Below are 22875 nucleotides of genomic sequence, written 5' to 3' on the forward strand. Positions count from 1 at the left end.
ATGTATTTGTTGAGCATATCCTATCCATTGCTATAACAGGGTGTTTAAAATACAACAGGTATGGCTACAATATGACATCAGGCAACATTTATATAAGAGAAAACATTTGCATTTCCATCTCATTTTAAATTAAAAGGGAGAACGATGGAAGGCAGAGTTTAACAAGGCGAGTTTTCAGCTTTTTACAAAAGGTAAGAAGGATGGGGATTGTTCTTATGCCTTCGGGAATTTGATTTCAAAGTTTGGGTGCTACGCATTAGAACGCCTGCTTGGCGGTTTTAGTCTTCTTTGATGAAGGAATCGCCAGAGTTAGTTTTTCTTTCACCCTATTTTGTTTTGGCCCCCAGCAAAATTGTGTAGTTTTTCTTGCAGATATCTTGGAAGAATGAGGAAAGACTTAAATATAAGACCAGCATGATGTGTTAGGCAGACAACCTTGAAGGTGGTTCAAGCTTCTAGAGGAAGGAAACCAGTAATTATTCCAGGATTGGTGTTTTGTGGTCTGATTTCCTTGCATTTGCTACTGGCTGGGCTGCAGCATGTATGATAGTTTTGAGGGATGGGATTATATATTTAGGGAGCCCTGCCACGATGGCATTCCTACGGTCTATAAATGAGGGTACCAGAGTTTTACCTAAAGATCTGAAGTCCTCTGGAGGGATGGAGGTTGTACTTTTCTTTAGACAGCGCTAAAGGTATTTTGTCTATTTCCTTAGGTTGTGGATTTGATCAGTAGGACTATCAATTGAGAAGCATACGGGCATCAAATTAGGTGTGATTCCTAAAGGGGGCCAGCGTGTTCAAGCATTTTTCTACTGGTGGGTGGAGGTTTTTCCTATAAAGATATAGGCGTTTGATCTTGTTTGGGTTCAGTTTCAGAGAGAGTGCAGATGTACATTTGATAATCTTTTGTAGGAAGACGTTCAGGTTGCTTATGTTTGAGGGGCTATAAAGTCTGAGATGAGATAAGTAGCATCAGAATATGGATGTAATGTAATAGTCTCATCTTGAAGCACTTGTAATAAGGGTACCATGCACAGGTTATTTATGAGTGGGAAGAGGAATGATCCACGAGGTACACAACGGTTTACAGTATAAGGTGAGCACTTGAATTAGACAAGTTTAAAGAATAGTGAACTGATGAACATGAATGTCCAGAACCTATTGAGTACTGATCCTTCTATGCCCATTATGGTCAAGAGGATGTTAAGCAAGGATGAATGTTTTTCAGATTCAAATGGTGCACACAGGTCAGACAGCACAAGTAAGCAGGTGTTACCATCATCCACAATTAGATGCGCATGATCTGGAGAGTGTCATATGCCTTGCCTTGTTTTGCTTTAAATCCATAATGAATTATTTGTAAGAGGTTATTCTTACTAATGTGTGTTATGCATTGGGTGGCTGGCTGCAGCTTTTGCAATGACTTTAACAAGAAATGGTCACTGATCTGAAATTCTATAGCTTTTCTGGATTTATGTTTGGCTTCATGAGTAATGAAATTAGTTTTTTGGTACAAGCTTTGGTGGAGACTTTGATCAGAATCCTCTTGTGGGTTCTTGATTTTCATTGTGAAAAATTCTGGTATCTGTCCTGCCTTGTCTTACAAGCTTGGAATCTTTGGTCGTCTACTAGTGTTAAGAGAATTAATTAATGGTGTGGAAGAGGACTCTTCGGCATGTATTTTCTTTTCTGATCTTGTTTATGAAGTAGTTGTTTTGTGTTTTGAGACTCACCACTGTGTTTAGGTGCCCTTACTGTACTAGACACCACTCTTTCAAGGGGAAGATCCAAAGCAGCCCTGAAGCCTGTTGTAATTATAGCTGTTAATTGTCTCAAATATAACATAATTTTTTCGTGCAATACATCTGCTGGGTATTACACTGAAAAGATCATTGGGTCATCTGGCAATTTGCTAGTTTACATAAATATAGCAAAGAAAGGTGCTGTATTGTTTTAGCAATTGGTTAAATACTTTACTGTTTTCTGCGAAATTGAATATATTTTTGTCCCTACAGGCAAATGATAATGCTTTGAAAAATGTAAACGTGGGAAAATGTGGTTAATGATGGGAGTAGTGATGTTTTTTGAATTAACGTGAATCAAAATAAATGTTATGCTGAATGTACAGACAGTGATCGTTCAATAGTCCATTACAGGATTAGCAATTGATCAGAATCTGGCTCCGTGTATGCAGCACAAGTTCTGGTCAAATTTAATTTCAGAGCTTTTGTTGAATTTATCGTAGGATGGTAAGGCAAATGTTTCTTACAGGACACATGTAAGCACAACCCATTTTAGGTCTCGGCTAGCGTGGCTGCGTACATGCGCAGCATGCTCGGCGAGATTTTATGACTTTAAGGAGCTTCAGTATCGGGCTTTAAGCCCCGCCCCTCTTCCCCATTGGCTGGCTTCACCGTTTATGCTAAACGTTGGCCAGCCATTGGAAAAGAGGTTTGTATGATGTATAGTTTTCTCTTTTTCTGCCGTACCACTTGGACGGGCTCGCCTGCTTTCCTTCTGAAGTAAAAGGTTTCTTATCTTTATGGGGCCATGTGTTTAAACACATGACCCCATAAAGACAAGAAATCGTCACGACAGAAGGAAAGCAGGCCGCATGTTTATTTTTGCATCTCGCTTTCACTTTAAAGTGAAAGCGAGATGCAAAAATAAACCAACGACCATGTGTTTATGTGTTGCTGTTGAGAAAGGATTAAGAGCTTGTAGGTGAAAACAAATGTGTATAAAAGTATCAGCATTGTTTTGAAACGTGGGGTCTAGTCCTCTATTTACTATACGAGTCGTTTAGACATAATTTAGACAGCCCTCATACAATTTAAGTGATTTTGTCTTGTGTTCGCCCATTTAGGTTTCCGGTTCAAAAGGGAAAATACCATATTTCTCTACATTCCACATATTTTTTTTTTACTGCCATTGGCATGCAAATACAATCCAGGCCAGTAAAATAACAGCCAGGTGGCAGCCTTAGTTCTGTGACATGCGGACCCAGCTGCAAAGGTCCCAAGTTTCCCACAAGTGATTTTTTTATCCCATTATTGTTTTTTTAATAGGTTTCTGGGTTTGTAGTGCTAGTATTATATTCAAGGCACTGAGACCCGAGTGTGCCTGTTGTATTTTTAGGGGTGTAATCAGATTATTGGGACGATTCTTTCAGGGACCTGGTTCTTGACAGCGACCTGCAAACCGGGGTATTTCGTGGATGGCAAAATGCAGTTACGAGGAGAGGGGACTAGCTGAGGATTTGGGATCTGATGAAAATACGGGTGCCGACCCACTAGCTCCGAGTCCCCAGCCCTCCTCCCCCACCTCCATCGGGTACATTGGTGGCAGGCCCAGATGCGAGTTCACTCTATACAAGCCCTCTGTAAGGGGGTCCACAGTCCACTCTGTGCTACGCCCAGGGGGTGCTGTGCATCTCTTGACTGCCCCCTCTCCTCTCAGAGGGGCAGGTCTGTGTGGCTCTCTGAGGGGCAATAGTATGCAAAGGTCGCTTACTAGGAGGTTGTCAGTCTTTTTGAAGGGATACTTTACTATGCAAATATGTGTGTGTGTGGTTGTGGTGTCTGTGTTAGAGTGCTTGTATCCGAGTGATGTCTGCGTGTCAACGTGATTGTGTATAAATAAATGCCTGTAACCATGCTTGCCTGTTTGTGTACAAGTGAGTGCTTGCCTCACAAAGTTGGTCAGAGTGTATAAGCCATAATATATGCAAGTGTGTATGTGATTATTGTGGTCAGTGCGTTCTTCTCTGCATATCTCTTCTCTGCATATCTCTTCTCAATGCCATTGGGTTTGTGATTTATTAGTTACTGTTATCAAGAATCTACACGTGGGTGATAGTGTGTCAATGGGTGCATGTTTAGATGTGTACGTGCGCACAATGGCATTTGTGTATTTTGAGTCAGTGTGCACGTGTATGTGTTTGTGAGATGTGTTTGTGTACAGACGCAAGACCTTTAGGAGCATTTATGTGGACTTGTTGTGAGTGCATGAGAGTGCACATCTGGGTACAGCTATATCTTTGTCATGTCTGGCTGTATGTTTGTTTAGGACCCATGAGGCGTGTGTCGAATTGGGTTATGAATGTTTCTGTTCGTGTTTGTCTTTGAGGTTTATATGTGTGCACCTGTTTTGTACGTGTGTATTTAAGCAGCTCTCAATATTTGGGTTGTGTATCCATGCAGGATGTTTCTGCAAGCGTGGGCGTTTCTGCATGATTTCTGACTGGGTGTACTTTTGTGTGTGTGTTTATGGTTGATATGTGAGCATATGCTGAGTGCGTGTCTCTTTAAATAGCTGTTAATGTTTAGGGTGTCTTTCTTTGTGAGGTGTGTCCATGTGTATGCTTGGATATTTCTTTGTTATATGTGCCTGTGTGTTTATGTGTGTCCTTATGGGGTACATGTGCGCATTTGTGTCCGTGTGTGTTTACATGGCTGAGTGTCAATGTTTGATGAGTGTGTGTCTGTGTGTGCAGTTGTGAGCGATTACACATGGGCCGGATACAAAGGGGGTTTTGAGATGAAACCACTCTGCCCTTTAACATGTATAAATCGCTTACCATTAAGCCACCAAGTGCATATACACTTCCGGCTGGACAGTTTCTACCTGCAAACCGCCATGTAAACAAGGGTTTCCTTCAGGTCCTCCACCCCATCTCCACAGCAGCTATGGGTGCAAATAAACCCAAGGCTGTTTGATGCGGTCAACCCCTCCGAATAAGTCTGCTCCAGTGGCGTCAGGAAGGAGCAGGAGCGCTCTGTCCAGCACTTTTAAGTAAGGGCTACGAAAACTCTTCAGAAGCACTAAAGAATTGACCGTTCTACCCATACACAAAACCAAAACACAAAAAGAACAAACGGGGCCTGTGCCCCGGCTGACTTTTAATCACATTCATTTGTAGAAAGCAAAAACATTCACACAGGATTCCTAAAAAAACGCTATGACAGTAGAAGGTGGGAGGGATGGGTGAGTTTGAGAGAGCCTGCAAACACATGCACTCTTATGTGATGCAAAAATAAAAAATAAACAAGCATTGAAAATGCAAAAGATCTAACCTTTTATTAAGTTAAAGCCATTTGCTTTGCTGTACAATACCATTAGCAAAGCAAATGGCTTAAACGTAATCAAAGGCGAGACCTATTGCATTTTCAATGCTTGTTGAGTCGGTGACAATGTCTATGGTTAGTTCAGATTTACCAAATAGTAATAAATATACAAACACGTTCCTCGAAGGCACTGAAAAAATACGCTAATGAAGTAAGCATGTTTGTGCTGAAGCTCCACCAAGTAAAAACCACGTCCAATGAAACGACCAAGCAAGTGATTTGGTTTGAAGAAGAAAGGAAATTGGCTGTTGGCTTCTGTCTGTAAAGAAGGAAGGAACTCAGTAGAGAACCTTAAAATTCATTCCTACAGCCTGCAGTGGACTGGTAACAACAGCATTGTCTAGTGTGTTAATTGTTGCTAACATATCAAGTAAAATAAGAGCATTTGCACATTGAGACCTAGCTATTTGGCCAGTGCCCAGTGGAGCTACCTGATAGCTTTAGAGGAGATGGGTTTGGGGACTTCCTCTTCGACCGTCACCTACCCATACGGACTTTGGGCAGACTTTCCTTAGTCTTTCTGCCACATCTCTCTCCCACCCCTTTAACCCTCCCCCTTCCCCTCTATTCTTCTCTTATCTCGATTTCTATGCTCTTGTAATTGTTTGTCTAGCAACTGATGTAAATTGGAACTGATGTAATAGTGTAATTTTGTGGAACCTCATGTAAAGCGCTCTGATACCTCCGGGTCTAGCCAGCGCTATATAAAACTCTTAAAAATAAAATAAATAAATTTATCATCAGCTGCCAGATGAAGATCCTCAAGAGCTGCTTTGAAGTGTAGCTCAGTACTGTGATGTGGATGAAATCCCACTTGAGAACCATCAACTATTTGATTTGAATTAGGAAAGTCCTGAAGTTGTAAAACTACACGAGCTTTCAAAATATTTGCCATGGGAGGCAAAAGAGTAATGGGACGATAAATGGGAGGTCTTCTTCTGTGCTTATGCTGACATTTTAAACTGTGTTTAACCCCTTGGCGCTAGGGGGAGGGGGGCCATGCGGCGCCGCCATGCTCGTGACGGAACCACTCCGTCATGAGCGCGCTGTGCTTGTGACGGAGTGGTTCCGTCACACCCCGTCCACTCAATAGAACGCGCCACGCAGGCGCGGAATTCCATCAGCATGAGCGGCCGCGCCATGACGGAACCATTCCATTACCAGCACAGCGCGTCCGTGGCTCGTGACGGAGTGGTTCAGTCACGAGCACGGAAAGGGTTAATTCCATCAAGAACATTATCCTTTGATTCAAACTGGAATATAAGGATAGACTTCCATCCTCTCAAAGATTCAGGCACTGTATTCTGAAACATGTGTCAGAATATGTCCTGTAGTCGAAGATCTTGTAACTGAAAAGTTGGCCACTAATAAAAGTAACATAAATGACTGAGGCACTAGAAATGTGAAAACTCAAGACTTTCTTTTTTTGGGGGGAGGGGCGGAAATCCATAGAGTGAAGTGTTTTAATTATATGGGGCTTTCTATTGATCAAAACCCTAACCTGGCATAGCATACATCAATCCAGGGCCGCTCATACTAAAAGAGCTGTAGAGGCGGTGATCTTCACGAGAAGGGTGGGCCACAAACCAATCAAAGGGGTTAGAAACAAATGTGGCTCAACATAACTACTCCAAACTTTTCATATTTGTATGATCTGATCTGATCCCATTTTTTTACTTTTTAAAATCTTTTATTCATTAGTCTGAGATTCATCAGACCTTTTTATATATCTTTTATGTATCGTACCATTGGCATGTGCCCTATGTAGTGTTTTCAATGAAACTAACTGTATTGTCCCCGGATGTGTCTTGAACCACGTAACTCTGCTTTATTTATGTATGAAATGTTTTTATCATCTGTACTTTTATGGCTGCGATTGTCCGAAGAAAGTTTTTTGTGTTGTTGTTGTTGACAACTTAGTTCCACTTTGTTATGAAACCTATGGAAACTGGATTTTCCCACCATTTTGGAGAGGTTGAATATTTTTCCACCTTAGCTGGAGCACAAACATATCTAAACACTGGTGTATCCTGAACACAGCATGTTATTGGACTATATAGAGTAGGTTTGAAGTGGTCTCTCAAAACAGCCTTAGAGATCTGCAAAGTTCCTAACATCCAGCGTAATTAACAGAAGAAAAAAACGATGGTATTTTTAGAGCTTAAGACAATTGCATTCGAAGCCAGATAATTATGGGGGTGCCAGGCCTGGGATGTACAAATATCTTGGTACTGCATTTGATTACAATCCTGAGTGGGCTTGATTAAAAGTAAAAAGTCGTGGTTACCAGTATAAACCGTCTCTGTCATTTTGACACTCTATGTAGTGGAAGTTCCAAAGAGCAAAAGCCGTCGCCAGTGTTTCATATTGAGAAATCAGCAAGGTGAAGATAAAAGTCATATATGCTGTACGCCACTCAGCTGAAGAAAGCCCAGGCTAGCAAATGCCATGAGACTGGAGTTGGGCATAAAGTAAGGTAGAGCAGCTGTGATGCAGCTTTTCTTGAACACTTATTATAGCTATGCTGCTTGAGGTTGATAGAAGAACAACAACAACCAATAAACATTAAGGGCCTGATTTAGATTTTGGCGGACGGGTTACTCTATCACAACAGTGACAGATATCCAGTCCGCTGAAGTATTAAATCCCATAGGATATTATGGGATTTAGATTTCGGCGGACGGGATATCCATCACCATTGTGACGGAGTAACATGTCCGCCAAAATCTAAATCTGGTCCTAAGTTGTTATTGCTAATGAAAAAAATGTGTTGACAAATTGGAGGATATGGTCCTTTCTGAAGTAACTCTGTAGTATGTATGTTCAACATCAATATTTAAATTGTTAAGACAAGGTACACTGTCTATGATCTATAGTAAAATAAAATACATTCAATGTTTACTCACAAAAATCTGGGTGAATCATATATCCTACTCTAATTTTCGATGGCAAAAGCAGCCTTTGTGCCTGAATGCTAGGAATACATTTATGAGATTCGTTTATGGCTTTCCTTGGTCTTTGTGATGGGTCAGCCCTAAAAGGGAGACGGCACGGGCCGAAAAGCACAATCATACATGCAGACTTAGGACAGGGAATTGAAATTTCTTCAAATGTAATTTTAATTGTACAAGGCTAGTGGAAGCAAGAAACAAGACACCAATACCTGTGTATCGAGCCGAGAATGTGTAATGTGTTGAAGCAGCTTTTGAGATTTTGAGGATATCAGAATCAATTGAATGCTGTTCGGTTGAATTTATTCCCTAGATTTGTTCATAAAACTAAATCAGAACTGGTGAAAATTAGAAGCTGCATTTGTAATCCAGTGTAGTTGTTTTTGTATCCTAAACAACATATTTCTTCACAAATATAAAGCATCTGAATACAATTCTATAGTAAAGCTTATTCACCTTAAAATACAGAAAAAGGCCATGTACAAGCTTCCATTTGCAGTCAAAAACGATGTGGATTGCAAGATTTCAGGTAGTAGTTTGTGTATGTAGTATTCGGATTTTCGTCTTCGGAGAATAGCTGCAATCTGTTAAAGAAAACAATCTGTTAGCTGGATGAACACGCATTTGAAGAATTATTTCAATAAAATTTGAACAATATTAACTACTTCTTTATCATCATTAGGGCACTTGACATATATACAATGTTAACCATCATAAACAAAAAAGAAATTGACTGAAATTATAATGCACAGCCCTTCTCTGCTGCACAGTCCTTTCTGCAAATGACTCCCATTTACCCCAGAAGGATCTGTTCATTAGGTTCAGGGGAGATTGTACATATTCCCCTCTCATTGTCCTTTTCTATGTTGCTGCCCCCTGTACTGTTAGATTCTTTTTTGCTTATTCAAACCTTTTACACACACTTGTAAACCGGCCAGAAATATCAAGGTCCCTCTTAGTAAACTCCAGAGAGGGAACAATACTCTGATTTTTCTTTTTGGATGGTAATATCCCTTGCCTAGTCCAATTCTAGATGCTTTGTGGTCAATTCATAAAGGCACAAAAGAGTATGTGAAATAGTACTACAGGGGTACTAATGCACATACTCCAAAATGTCCTTTGGGATAAGCTCCAGAAAGCCCTTAAATATACACCAAGAATAATAATTTAAGCATCTTTCCAAGACCGCCCTCAACTCCGGCCATCTCTCGACCAAGAACCCCACCCCCCAACCAACTGTACCACAAGGCTTAACAGCGACTTCCTCAGAATCAAATGTAGGGAACAACCGTTTTAAGAAAACAAGTAGTCAATGTCTTCTTGGAATGCATCAATAAAAACGTGATTCTTATCTAAGGGTGAGGTGTTGCTGCAATTCTATACCAAATAAAGAAAATGCCTAGCTATGGATATTAGCTTTTTCAATCAAGCGATCCACCACACAGGAAGTCAGAACATAAAGTAGCAATTTACAAACCACGGACTGTCCAATTCCTCACTGAGAAAGGTTAGGCTATATGTGGAAACAGTTTGCCAGACTCTAAATGGGCCCAAAGCAGTCCCCCCAAACACTTGATGACCAACAGAGCTTCTGTAATTATCAAATGTGGTAAGAGAGATTCGGAATGTTTGAACCCAAATCAAAGAATCTGGAGGTTTCAAAATGGACGAACTGCAACACTGTAGAATGGAAGGAGTGGAACAACTCCCCAACCTTACATGCCCATTAAAATCTATGCATGTAAGAGCACAATGCTAATAAGTGCTTGTTGGTTACAGACAAAAGAGATCTAGACATATGTGGTAAGAAGCACTGGTAATATCAACCGTTCTCGCTTACCTTTACATACAAGTAATTTACATTGCCAGTCTTCTTTGTCTGTCCACATTTCTCCTGCAGTTTTTCTAGTGACAACTAGGTGGCATTGGAAGGCAGCAAAATGGTGTTTCAATGTGCAGTGCTGCGTTCAGAGGAGGACAAATTACAAATCTACAGGTGGCAAAACCAACAACCTTCTGTGGGCGGGTCCAACACAGAAAGGGAGGAACCCAACACATACGAGCAAGGCAACTGAGACTGAATAGAAGGCCATCCAGTTTTGAGCAAGGATTGGTTCTGTGGAGTATGGCGTGCAAGGCTGTCGCCCGACAGACATCTGGAGCTGTTTTTAACGAGACTGCAAATAGGCACCTCGTTTGATTTAGCATATGGAGCACATCATTCAACATGTGTAATGTGGCTGGCTACATACGGTAGAGTTGAAACTGCATGATCATCACTAAGTAAGCAATTATCCTGAAAAAGAGCTTTCTTATCCAATATTCTTATTGGATCTTGACAGCATACACCATTACTGTGCTTACAGATCTTCCGGGCAAGAAACAAAGAAAAGGAAGGCTTAAGGTACAACTTTTCAATAACATCTGTCATTCTTAACTTCTCAGTTTTGCAACCACTGTAGTGATATGGGTACAACCTGAAGATGAAGGGTTTAAGTCCTGTCAGGTCCATTTGATCTTTCTCCTGGCGAAGGTCAAAAATAAGCGTAATAGTAAGTTGGGTAATAAGTAACACCTATTATCAGTACTTAGACACCAGAGGAGTAGCAGAGTGTGCTATAAGTGTCTTAAATAATATGTGATTTTCATTGGAGTTCATGGGAGGAAATATAATCCTCTAGTGATGTCCAAGAGCAGTTAATATATCAAAGGCCTTTATAATGGTTATTAACTGACAAGTAAAGTTAATTGTCTAAGTTTAGCAACATTCCAATCCTAATTTTGGAAATAGTCAAGAAATTATGCCAACATTAAAATAAAACGGTGCATTTCCTTTTGAACTGTGGCTATCATTTTCACCATTACTGTAATGTACCACATTTGCCAACCATATATCTACTGCTGCCTTACCTGATGTCTTTTACCTACCCCAACAGGGTTAATTTAGTTTAACTTCTTGCGCTAACGGTGAATATAGCTTGCTAGAAGGGAAACACTGTATAAATGGTCCTATTGTCCAGTGCCACTATCTGTATATCTAGGGAACCACATGTATTAAAGCACCTGATCTCTGTCATCAGCAAAAGGGTCTCTTTCCAATAACTATGAGCTATATAACAAACTCCCCAAAAATAACATATTCATATGTGGAATGTCCACTCCGTAAGGTTTTTGAAATTCAAGGATACATATGATTATTTATCCTTGTGGTGTAAGGTACCACCGAAAGCATACTTGGACACGTAGATTATGGCCCTCTCAGTTACTTCGTAAAGAAGGACAGTTTAAAAAGCATTTATTTTTTTCAAAGTCTTTATTTCGATTTTTAGAAAAATCATAAAAGACATCAACATAAACAAAGATTTATGACAATGTTAAAAACAGTATTTAAGAGTGAGCAGCAGTATTTGAACAAGATAAAAAAACAATTAAAACAGGATAACAAAGTTTAAAAGATATATACAAGACAACAGCTTTCCTGAAGGAAGGGATAAGGTGGGCATTTCAGGGGAAAGCTAATGTGAGAGTTTCAACGTGTTAGCTCTAATCACCCAGGCCCATCCCAGAAACGTTGCCACTGCTACCACTATGGCTTGTTCCGTGTCTGTCCTAAGAACACTCAAGGCTGCCATGGCTACCCTGAAACCCAGGTTTTTACAGATGGGGTTCAACCACTTTAGTCTGGGGTTTCTATAGGGCGGGCATATAAAAAAAGAAGTCTGCAGTTGTTTCCAACACTTCAGGGCAGAACGGGCAATGGCCTCCACATCCGCGTTTCCAACTAGCCATATAAAACCCCAGGGGTAGGGAGCCCACCCTGAACTGATGGTACAGTTTTCTTTCCAGGGTGCTTGTAATTAAATCCCAATATGGCTCAAAGGTCGAGGTAATTTTAAGCTCTAAGAATCCTGATGTTAGGGTGTTATTACTCTGGGATAATCTCCGCTGCTCTATGTGGTTCCAATAAGCTTCTTTTAGGGTCTTCTTTTAGGGGAAAACCCACAGAGGATGGAGAATCCCATAAGGTCCTCATACCCATGGATACTAAGGTTAGTTTAAGCTCCCTGAACCACGGAATCTGGTCAGAAGTGATCATAGACTTGAAGCCTGTGCATACTGTTTCAACTCAGGAGTCGTCCAAAGACGGCGCCAGTAGGCTATGGGCGGAATCGAGCCTGGTCCCTATTATTCCTACTTCCCGTATCAAGATACAAGGGGATCAAAGGTGTGGATTTGGGAAGCCCCAGAAGCGCTCAGAGGAAGTGGTTATGAGCCACAGCTAGGGGTGATAAGTCACTGAAGCCCCATAGTTCCGCTCCATATAGAATTGAAGCCCCCACCCTATTATTATAAATTTGTAATGCGGGGGCAATAGGCTTAGATTTAGATTGTTTATGCTCTCTAAGCAGGACGCCCGCCAATTGTGAGTGCTTTAAATTCATTGTATCTATATGGGATTTCCAGGAAAAGTTCTTCTCTATTGTTAAACCTAGGTATGAGAATGTATCTATTTGCTCTAGAGGGGCTTGGTCCAAACTAACCCTCCCCCTCACGCTTTTGTTCTTGTGAAAAACCATGAATTTAGTTTTGGACACATTAATAACTAAGTCCTGGTCGCGACAAAAAGCCTCAAAACAATTTAGGGCGTCTCCCCTTTGAGTTCTCGACAACAGCAGAGTGTCGTCTGCGAACATCAAAAGGGGAATCAGCACCCGAAAACTGTCACGTACGCTCTGGTCACAAACAAGATGAACTACCGGAACACCCTCTATGCCAAAATCAACAAAACCTCACCAGAAGCCTGCAAACTATTCAGAACTCGGCAGCCAGAATCACTCTCATCCTCCCACGCCGCAATTACATCGAACCACATCTGAAGGAGCTCCATTGGATCCCAATTCACAAACAAGCACAATTCAAACTCATCACCCACACTTTCAAGGCACTACATAACACTGGCCCAGAATACCTCAGCAATCGCCTCTGCTTTCACAAACCTTCCAGACACCTCAGCTGGTCCGGACTCCTATTTGTACAAATCCCAACGCATATGGAAAACCAGATCAGGCTGTCGACCCTTCTTCTACATTGTTCCGAAAGCGTGTAATGACCTGCCACTACACATAAGAGTCTCCTCCTCACTTCTTGAGTTCTGCAAGAAGCTGAAGACCTGGCTTTTCGAGTAGTCCCACTAGGCTCTAGATGTGGCTGACTCACACCTGCTCAATCCCAAGATGCCCACCCAGGTGATTGTGCGCTACAAATTGCACAACATAACATACGGATGTTTCTCGACTTCTTACATTTCGGATAATCTCACCGGTGCCGGCCGCGCGGAAGGGTGCTACCAAGTTTCGAATAATAATTGCAGACCCGTTCTTTAAGATGGGTTGTTACACCCTCACAGAGATGCATTATATCGTGGCCTGCACCTTAAATCATTAATTGAGGATCAACACAGCCGTTTATCCTCCATCTCGGCACACTTGCAGGTGGCCTGAGAAATTACCAGAGACACACCAACCAGATCGAATCCAACGGAGAGATTGCAGAAAAAGATATTAGTCAAAGCCCCAGCTAGCCTTGCTAAAAGAATTCATTATAGAAACACCAACCAGTCAGAATCCGACTGAGAGTTTCAGGACCAAGAGATTAGTCAAGGCATTGTCTAGCCTTGCCAAAAGTATCAACTTACACATACAGAATTCCTGAGGAAGGCTAACCGCCGAAACGCGTTGAAGGGGAATTAATTCTGTATTATTTGGAACAATTTATCTTATGGTTTATGTTTTGAATTGTAAAGCACTTATTTGTATTATACACATGTAAAAAATAGATAGTTATTTATCAATTGCTTCAAATATCCTACAAAAGTCTATAAATAAAATAAAATAAAAGAAAAATCATTTCATAAAAAAAAATCTATCCAGGCATTGACCTTATTATTTTTAGCGTTCATTAGTGCCATGTAAATACATGCACATAACCCGGTGCTCTTTTCCTTCTTTCTAAATAAGTCACACCTGCTCAATCCCAGGATGCCCACCCAGGTGATTGTGCGCTACAAATTGCACAACATAACATACGGATGTTTCTCGACTTCTTACATTTCGGAAGGGTGCAAAATGAGTTCATTAGCATACCCATCAGCACTACTCTTGCTTTAACAGGTTAGTATACGAGTACGGTATCAGTATCGTTGTAAATGGATAGGTACTCATTGAGTGATAAAATGGAGGTAAGAGAGGAAAAATAAATAAATAATTTTCTCTTGCAGAGTAAGTCCAGTATTTTTTTTTTTTTAAACAAGTCAAAATATACAAATATATTTAGGTTGTCCAAAAGGAACTTTAGCATCACTTACATAGTATGATGGAATAAGAAAAAAAGTACACCAAAAATATTTGGTGCAAGCATAGCAGAAATCCACTAGCTTAGAAAAAACACAGCGTTGAAGAATATTCCCTTACTATAAGAGAGCTCAGTAAGGAACTGGTATTTAAGATTCTGTTAAAAAACTGGATACACGTCTGAATGAAAATTTAAATGTTACAGTCTTACTAGTGACGCCTGACTGTAGTTAATCAAGGTTTGTGTAGATAAATCATAACATTTTGTAATTAAAAGTAAATAAAGGAATTAAATTCAATTGACTAAAACATGAATCTGAGAATATTTCACAAAAGCAGACACAGTCAAATCCCCAAACTCATCAAAAGACAAACCTGGATAATTGCTAATGATACTAAAATAGATTTTGCGAAAGATTTAACTCATACATTTTCAATAAAGTACAAATTGATTACACCATAATGGAAGTGCCATATTTGTTAAACAAAGTAACACATTTCAAATGAAATGTTTGATTAAAGACCTCAATAGACTTTCACTGGTCTCAATGCAATTTCTACTTTGCTCACATCTTACCCAATGTCAAATACGAAACCTAGGCATTTTTTAGAACATACTTTTAGTTAAATGAGCTTTTTAAAACAATATAGTTCAAATGCATGTGCATATGACTATAAAAAAAGAAGTATTTATACAGCAAAGACCATAACCAAAAAAACTAATCTTGGAGACTGAAAAACAATTCTGATCTACTGCTTATATCATACGTGTTCCCTCTTATAGGGCTTTTGAATGAAAATAAGTTTGGAAATTAAAACTTCTAACTATCTACCACATGTGTACATGCAAGGACATAGACTCACACAAAAAGTTTAACTACAGAATGTCAGGTAGTAAGTAGCTCACACTCACACTTATCACACTTATAATTATTTTTCTTTCCAAGGAGTGTGTTTGAACGTATGAAGTGCAGATATATATCTATCTGTCAAAGCAGATAGCTTCATTATCCACCTGGACACAAGAAAGAAAACAGGTTGTAGGGTGGCTAGAATTCACAATAACTACGTGAATTGCCACAGTCTAAAAACAACCAAGTTTCTATCTTTTGATATTTATTAAAAAAAAATATTTGTCACAGCGCCAAATAAACTCCACATATTCAACCATCCAGCAACCCACCTGGTGATGACAACATTTTCATGCATGGAACAAGTGATCGAACTCTTCACAGAATCATTATTCATCTCAGGTAACAATGTTCTCCTAATGGACTTTAGTTGTCACTGGTGAAACCAAAAAGAATCTGCTGTTGCACTTTTAACCCTCGTTCTTCTTTGATATTAACATCATCCAGTAGTGTGTGCAAATCACACATACCTTTAAAAAAAATCTATATAACTTTTTAAGTACACCCCAAAGTGTAACAGTTCATCACAAAAATATAGACAAAGTTATTCACCCTGTAGCTAAAGCTCGACATAAAAATGATACTCATTAATATACATAACCGGCGCACCATTGACTATTATGGGCACCTATATTGTACCCAACCCACCCTCTTATACACTGGACTTTCCCACTCTCCATGATTTCTCCTCTATCTCTATACATTGAAAGATAAGTTCTGCTTACAATGACACATCTGTTCATTCATCACCTTGTGAGGGACCTTCTTCGGGGTCCGTTATCAACAGATTAATCATTTGCGCTATATATCCAAATCTTCTTCAGCATTCTCATCCGTCCAAAACCCACACATGCTTAAAAGGTCCTACTCTGGACCTCTGCAATATGAATAGGACGATTAAAATCAACACTCCAATTCCTGTAGACTGGTATGATCACTTCCACATAACCTTCCCTCCTTCACTTCACAAGCTTCATAACTGCTAGGCAACCCACCTCGGATGGCAGCTCATATTTTCTATTTTTCTGTGATTTTTATCAAGTATATAGTAAGCAGTTTTTGATCCCCAATTTTAAGTCTCATGATATCACTGATTTTAAGGAAGCATATAGGGAGATTGTTATGCTCAATGGGGACAACTTAACACTCCGTGTCAGTACTTTTTTGAGACTGGCAGCTCGTTCCCGTGCCACTATGAATATAGCGTAAGAAAGCTTTGGTTTATGTCTGTTACCAGAACTAACGTACACGCCAAATTTGATGTCTATGATTGTTATAGGATTGTTTTGCTGAATTGATTACTGTACCTTGTATATAATCTATTTTGTAATTATATTAACATGTCGATTGCATTTGCGGACCTACTTTTTAATATTATATTAGTGTATGTACTGTCATGACTTTTTAATTCTGTACTGTTATGGATGTTTCCCTGTATCCGAATAAAGAAATTGATTGATTGATTGACAGCTCATATTCTACAATTCATTCCTTCATAGCAAGAGGTCAATAGGATTGCAACTAGAAACATTAGTGATAATATGTATGTAAGCCCTTAAAATACTTAACACAAAATAAGTAAATAAGTTCTTCGCAGTAATACTCTAAAAAACTGAATGCGTGAAGGAAAACGGTTAGAGCCTCAGAACAAATGTGGCTTCAAAACCACTTCCCAGAGAACCTAGTGCACCTTTGCCATGAAAGGAAATGCAAAACACAGACCGACAAAGCTAGATCTCTCTATATATAAATGGAGACACGCCAATCCAAAAACACCTGAAAAAGATATTTGAGGTTTCGAAACAATCCACGATTCCTACATCAAAGGGTAATGACTAGAGCTGCTGTGTTTGAACCTAGGGACCCAGAATCGAATACCGGCTTTGGCACTTAATTCAACATTATGTGATTCTGGGGAAATTGCGTAATGTCCCTATGTCTAAAAACAACCTGAAATAAAAGGTCTGTGAACTGTATTTGTATAATCTCCACTTGATACACAGAATCTTGTAGACCATTTCCCAACTTAACCCTCACCACATAATGTAAAACGCTCCGTTCCTTCATAGCTAGGTTTGTGTTACATATATACATAAATACGGACAGAGTCACCAATATCTCCAAAGAAAGATGCGAGGAGTCCTCCATCTCCTTTGCATATTAGGTGAAAAAGATATCATTTTATTTCGTTTATACAAAAATACCTGGACTACTGTGACACTTCGTAGAAATCTAAAATTAGTTGGTCCTTTTTCAGGGAAAGAACCATGATGGAATTGCTGAGTTGGGTAAGTAACCTTCCTCACCTTAGTGCTCCATAAAACCATTTTCTATGGCACATCCTACTCCTTTAACCACATTAATTTCTCACTTTCTCAAGAAATAGTCACAGAAAATATAAAAATAGGCCAGGTAGATCCTGACCTGACTGAAGTATTTGAAAGATGCATAGATCCAGTTCAATTACTTCATTGATGAAAACTGCCCATTACATGAACACTGATCAGGCTTCAGATTAAGAAGCAGAATTGAGATTTCACCTTTAAAAACTGTCAAAACACCCTAAAAATTCTGAATAAAAGCGAATCATGGTCCTTTATCCTTCATCTTTCACCTGCCTTTGATATGGGGAAGCAATGACTTGCCTAAAAATCCTCAAACTTAGATTGGGGCTTGGCAGGGCAGTCCTCAGTTACTTCTCTACAGATTTGAAAAAGTGATCTCACTATATAACAAGCATTGGCAACGCCAATAGGTCCCGAGTGGGCAGCCGTTTGGATTTGTCAATGCTGGTTTTGCTTTATCATTCTTTTTGTGATGCTTTATTTTGGAGGAGCTGCTGGGCCCTGACCTGGCCCATGTTGCTGATTATATTGAAGGATGCATGTTACACCACCACCCTAAACGTAACCCCTCAAAGGAGGATTCTTTATGATCGCCATACCCAATTGCTACTCTGTCTGGTTTCAGACCCAACCACAGCACGGAGATTGCCTTCACCACCACCACAAATGACATCGGCATTACTTTTATTAGGTAGATGTTAACGCTGATATTTTATGTGATAATGATCAGATTGGATCATATGATATTCGCCCTATATTCTTGTATTTTACATATTCGCTATGTGCACAAAATTATTAATATGTAACACACGCTGCCACACACTGGGTCTGTTACCAAAATGTAAACTTTATAACTTATAAAAAAAGTAAAGCTATTTTTTCTCAATTTTCTTTTAAAACATTTTCGGCTTATTGTTCTCTATTTTTTAAACAACATTTTAACGTTTTTTTTCTGATGGCATATCTAATTTTTTTAGTTCATGTAATATCTTTTTATGATTCTCAAGATAGGCCATGTTTTCATTAAAACGTGTTTTTAAATACACATGGCTGTTTTTGGGAAATCCAAATAGCCATTTAACATGGGACATGTTTTTGTAGGATCCGGACACCCCACGGTAGCGAGGACGATGATTCACACTCCCAACCCATGCTGCATATTCACACCAGACAACCCCCATTGAGGGGGGGTGGCACCACCCCTCTAGCCCTTGAGTTTTAGAGTTTCCCATAACACCCCATGGACATCTACCTTCGTTTTAATACACTCCTCGCAGCAGGTGATTCGAGTTCTTGTACTTGTTATGATTATATTGGGTTATTGCTAATTTTCCATCTCAAGAATGTGAATCCCTCCAACGGTGCCCCCATCACTGTGTACTCCCATCCAATAACTTGCGGACTGCCCAGTGGAACAGGGCTCCGCTCCCTACTCACCTCAGCACCAAAGGCTGTATACATGGGTAATTGTTTATAACACTCTGTGAGAGATGGGTGGGAATGCAGGGCTGCGATTCATGTTTCATGTAACTATCTTACCAATTTTGGAAAATCAATAAAGTTTGTTTATTAAAAAAAGGAAAAAACATGGAACTGGTTATCTAACTCATCTATGTGGCTACTAGTCAGCTATAAAACACAAGCCTTGTCCTCGTCATCTGCCCAGGAACCACCTCAGCCATCTGCTGCAGTCAACCACCAACCATGGGAATATACTCTCAAGCAGAAATGTTGCAACTTGAGTGTCCTGTGTGATTCCTCCTTGTCCTTCATTCCTTGATTCAAGACTTAACCATCCTTACCTTATTGTGTTACTCCCCCCGCTCCCCAATGGTAAGGGCCCACCTCTACTATTGTAAAGCTGGTTACCCAGGGCTCCCAGCCAAGTCCACACTCAAACTGCAGAGCGATACATACCTTGTGGCCCTTCTTATTGTTAGATTAAAGAGCTCTGCGCCCCTGCATTTATGCCCCTACATTGGCTCACAAATGAGGAACATCCCAATGTGAAAGCCATATTACACTCCTAATCCATTTGCTTCCTAACTCTTACTATCGCCCACCATTCCTCAACATAGCAGCTTTCCCTGTAAAAACGCATGGAAGCTTGCCTCGAGGCACTGTGCGCATGCTTTATCAACGAATTCATAAAGGAATGAACATACTGCAGGTGCATCTTTCCACTTCAGCTGGCATGTCAACAATTGTACATTTTCAGAGCGCCTTGGAGTGTTTAGTTGCTGGAGTGTTCAGCATCCACCCTTTAAATCATCTATTCATCTCTCAAGCCCGAGTATTCACAACCATTAAGTCGGGAAGGTGCCTGAAAACTATACATCACAGTCCATCAACCTCAAGCCATAACTAATGAACGTCTTCACTCATCTCAGCCGTAGTTAAATACTTGAGCAGCTGTGGAGCAACAACGTCGTGTAGTGTGAGTGTTTCCCGTGCAGTCATGCTGAGCTGTCATCCGGCAGGCCACGCCGTGCCTGCGAGCTACAACCCCTCAAGGGTAGATAACCGCTTATTTTAAGCACGCCGAGCGGCTTCGTATCATTCACTCCACGCCACATGGCCTTTTCAGAACCTCTCTCCTGATTAAAATCGATTGAGCGCGTTATCTGCGTTTTATCCCGGCTGAACAATAACCGAGCCGTCGAGCAGGTACACATGTATGCTGCGTGCTGCTCTTTCACCCAAAGGCGCCAACACTTGCCTATGTCTAGGCAGCAGTGGGTGGTGATGCAATCTGCAGAATATTTGGACTTTGTAAAGCATGCAGTGCCTAGTGGAATGTCTTGCTTGTTAGTTTGGATGGTTTGGCAATTACTGGGCTCAGGTGATACCTTGGAGACAGCTGCAGGTCACACCACGTGGCAGGCGGCCATGGTCAGGAAGAAAATGTGTCTCTCACCAGGCATCTTTCCTGGAGATTCCAAGCCATTGCTCCACAGATAACAGACTGAGGAGAGCAGAGGGTTATGGAGGCCTGTCTACACCTTACTATCACGTGACACAAAAAATAGACCAAGCCTCAACTCACTCAGTCTAGACCCTTCCACCGACACCATTCCAACACTCGATACTTGTGATAGACGTCTTAGGCGTAGAGCGAATGTATGAAATGATTGTGAAGGACAGCAAGTAGAGTCTACAGAAACAGAACTAACAGGCACATGCATCAAGAAAAGCTTTTGCGAATCCTTAATTGCGATTATTAAGGAATCGTAATTAAGGACTCTCAAAAGCCTATGCATGTAGGAATAAACATTTCTTAACTTCGACTCGCAAATTGCAAGTCACAATCAGGAATGCCTTCCCATTCATTCGTGTAGGCCCTCTGGAATGAATGGGAGATTGCATGAGCAATTTGCGAGTACCAATAGGTACTCGCAAACTGCGGATGCAATTTCAAGGGTGTCCAAAGGACACCCTGTTGCACCCCTGAAATTGCTCTGTGCATACATTTTGCGCACATACATGCCCCAATGGCATGTTATGTTATGTTATGTTAGTCTGAATTTGTAGAGCGCACGTTCACCGCATGGTTTCTTGGCGCTGTGTGCCGCTGGGGAACCCGTCCTGGCTTTCCCTGTGAGATGGTCCCTGTTGGGCATCCCCAAGGTGAAGCCAGGCATCCCCAGCAGCGAGGGGGCCGTTGTGGAGATTAAGCAAGCTATTGCCCAGAGTTGCAGCATGGGACCCATTGTTAGAGAGGCACCGAGGCGAGATTTATCGAGCCCGCTGACATTGGTTCCGTACCCTGCCGCGTCGGGAATTGAACCCTGGTCCCGGGCCGACCTCTGCTTCTGGGTCTGCTGCCTCTAACCGGTGAGCCACACTTCTTCTGTGTGTGTGTAAGTTAAACTTCATGGTAATTTGTGCCCCCTAATAGCGAAATCGCTATTTTAAAGCGGTTCTTGCATTGCATTTAAGGAATCACAAATTGCGATTCCTTAAATGCGATCGCAATTTGAGAAATCGCAATTATTTGCGAATTCTCAAATTGCGAGTGCCTTGAACCTTGATGCATCGCTAATGCCCTTTTTGCGGGCGCATATGGCCGATTTTTGTGAATCGCACCGTTTGCCCTCGCAAAAATGGTTGATGCATGTGCTTGTATGTCCATATTTTGAAGCTTTCACCAGCTTGAAATATTAACCACTTTAGTGCGAATGACAACTAATCATGTCAGCTGCACTATCTCTATGGTGCACTGATGTTAACAGCAGCTCCGCTAAAGAAAATCCTTCTGGTATAAAGAAAAAGCCTCCCTCACGTCCAGTGAGATCTTTGTTGTTGTTATTGTGATGTGCATCACACACAGGGAGCCGACGTCAAAACAAAGTGAAAGCAGATGACGCCATTAGGCATGGTGAGCTGAGCTTTCATTCTGATCCGTGCGGAGGCACACATAACACTGCACCGATCAGCATGGGAGAGGTACCACTTACAAGGAGACAATGTCCTCTGCTTAGTGTATACCTGCTTGGGAATTGATTACAGGGGACTGCCAATCCCAAGCAATGATCTACCCACTAGACACCAGGAAGGAGGTCTAGGCCTTAAGGCATGAGTATGTGTTCTTTATTCAAACAAGCATTTGCAATGCAATAGGTCTCGCATTAGGAAAGTTTGAGCTATTGGTCTTGTAAATGACAATTTTTTGGGTTTCGCCTGCCGAAGGCTGCGCTCTGCGCAGCTTTTCGGCACAGGTGAAATCCTTTGTTGACAATAAGGACTTCGGGAACGTCCCCCGGCTCTCATTGGCTAGCTCCATAAATGGAGGCTAGCCATTGGGTGCTGGATCTGTCCGTCAAGGCCGGACCAGATTCGGGGGCGTTCCCGAGATTTTTTCCCTGGGCGGAGTTTCGTTTTTTCCCGTTCCCTCCCCTTTCACTGAAAGTGATTTCAGATGCGCTGTCCATTCCCGCCCCCCTCCGTGTGCCTCCCCGCCCCCGCCCCCCCTCGCTGTCCTGTGCACGTTTCCCGCCTCCCTCCCGCCGTTCGTGTCCTCTACCGCCCCCCTCCCGCCGTCCGTGTCCTCTCCCGCCCCCCTCCCGCCGTTCGTGTCCTCTCCCGCCCCCCTCCCGCCGTCCGTGTCCTCTCCCGCCCCCCTACCGCCGTCCGTGTTCTCTCCCGCCGTCCGTGTCCTCTCCCGCCCCCCTCCCGCCGTTCGTGTCCTC

General features: G+C 41.4%; 1 protein-coding gene across 2 annotated transcripts in view; it reads right to left on the bottom strand.

Moving 5' to 3' along the window:
* The window catches only part of TMEM135 (transmembrane protein 135), a 1123835-nt gene that overhangs the window by 969107 nt on the left and 131853 nt on the right, over window positions 1-22875 (bottom strand). The window contains exon 2 of one of the 2 annotated variants that reach the window (XM_078658433.1): window positions 8537-8664. In XM_078658433.1, the coding sequence (XP_078514559.1) occupies window positions 8537-8664 (128 nt within the window). Of the gene's footprint in view, window positions 1-8536; window positions 8682-22875 lie in introns of both variants that reach the window. The other variant, XM_078658434.1, reaches the window with a different exon arrangement.

The sequence above is a fragment of the Lissotriton helveticus genome, chromosome 8, assembly GCF_964261635.1.
Source record: "Lissotriton helveticus chromosome 8, aLisHel1.1, whole genome shotgun sequence".
Taxonomy (NCBI): domain Eukaryota; kingdom Metazoa; phylum Chordata; class Amphibia; order Caudata; family Salamandridae; genus Lissotriton; species Lissotriton helveticus.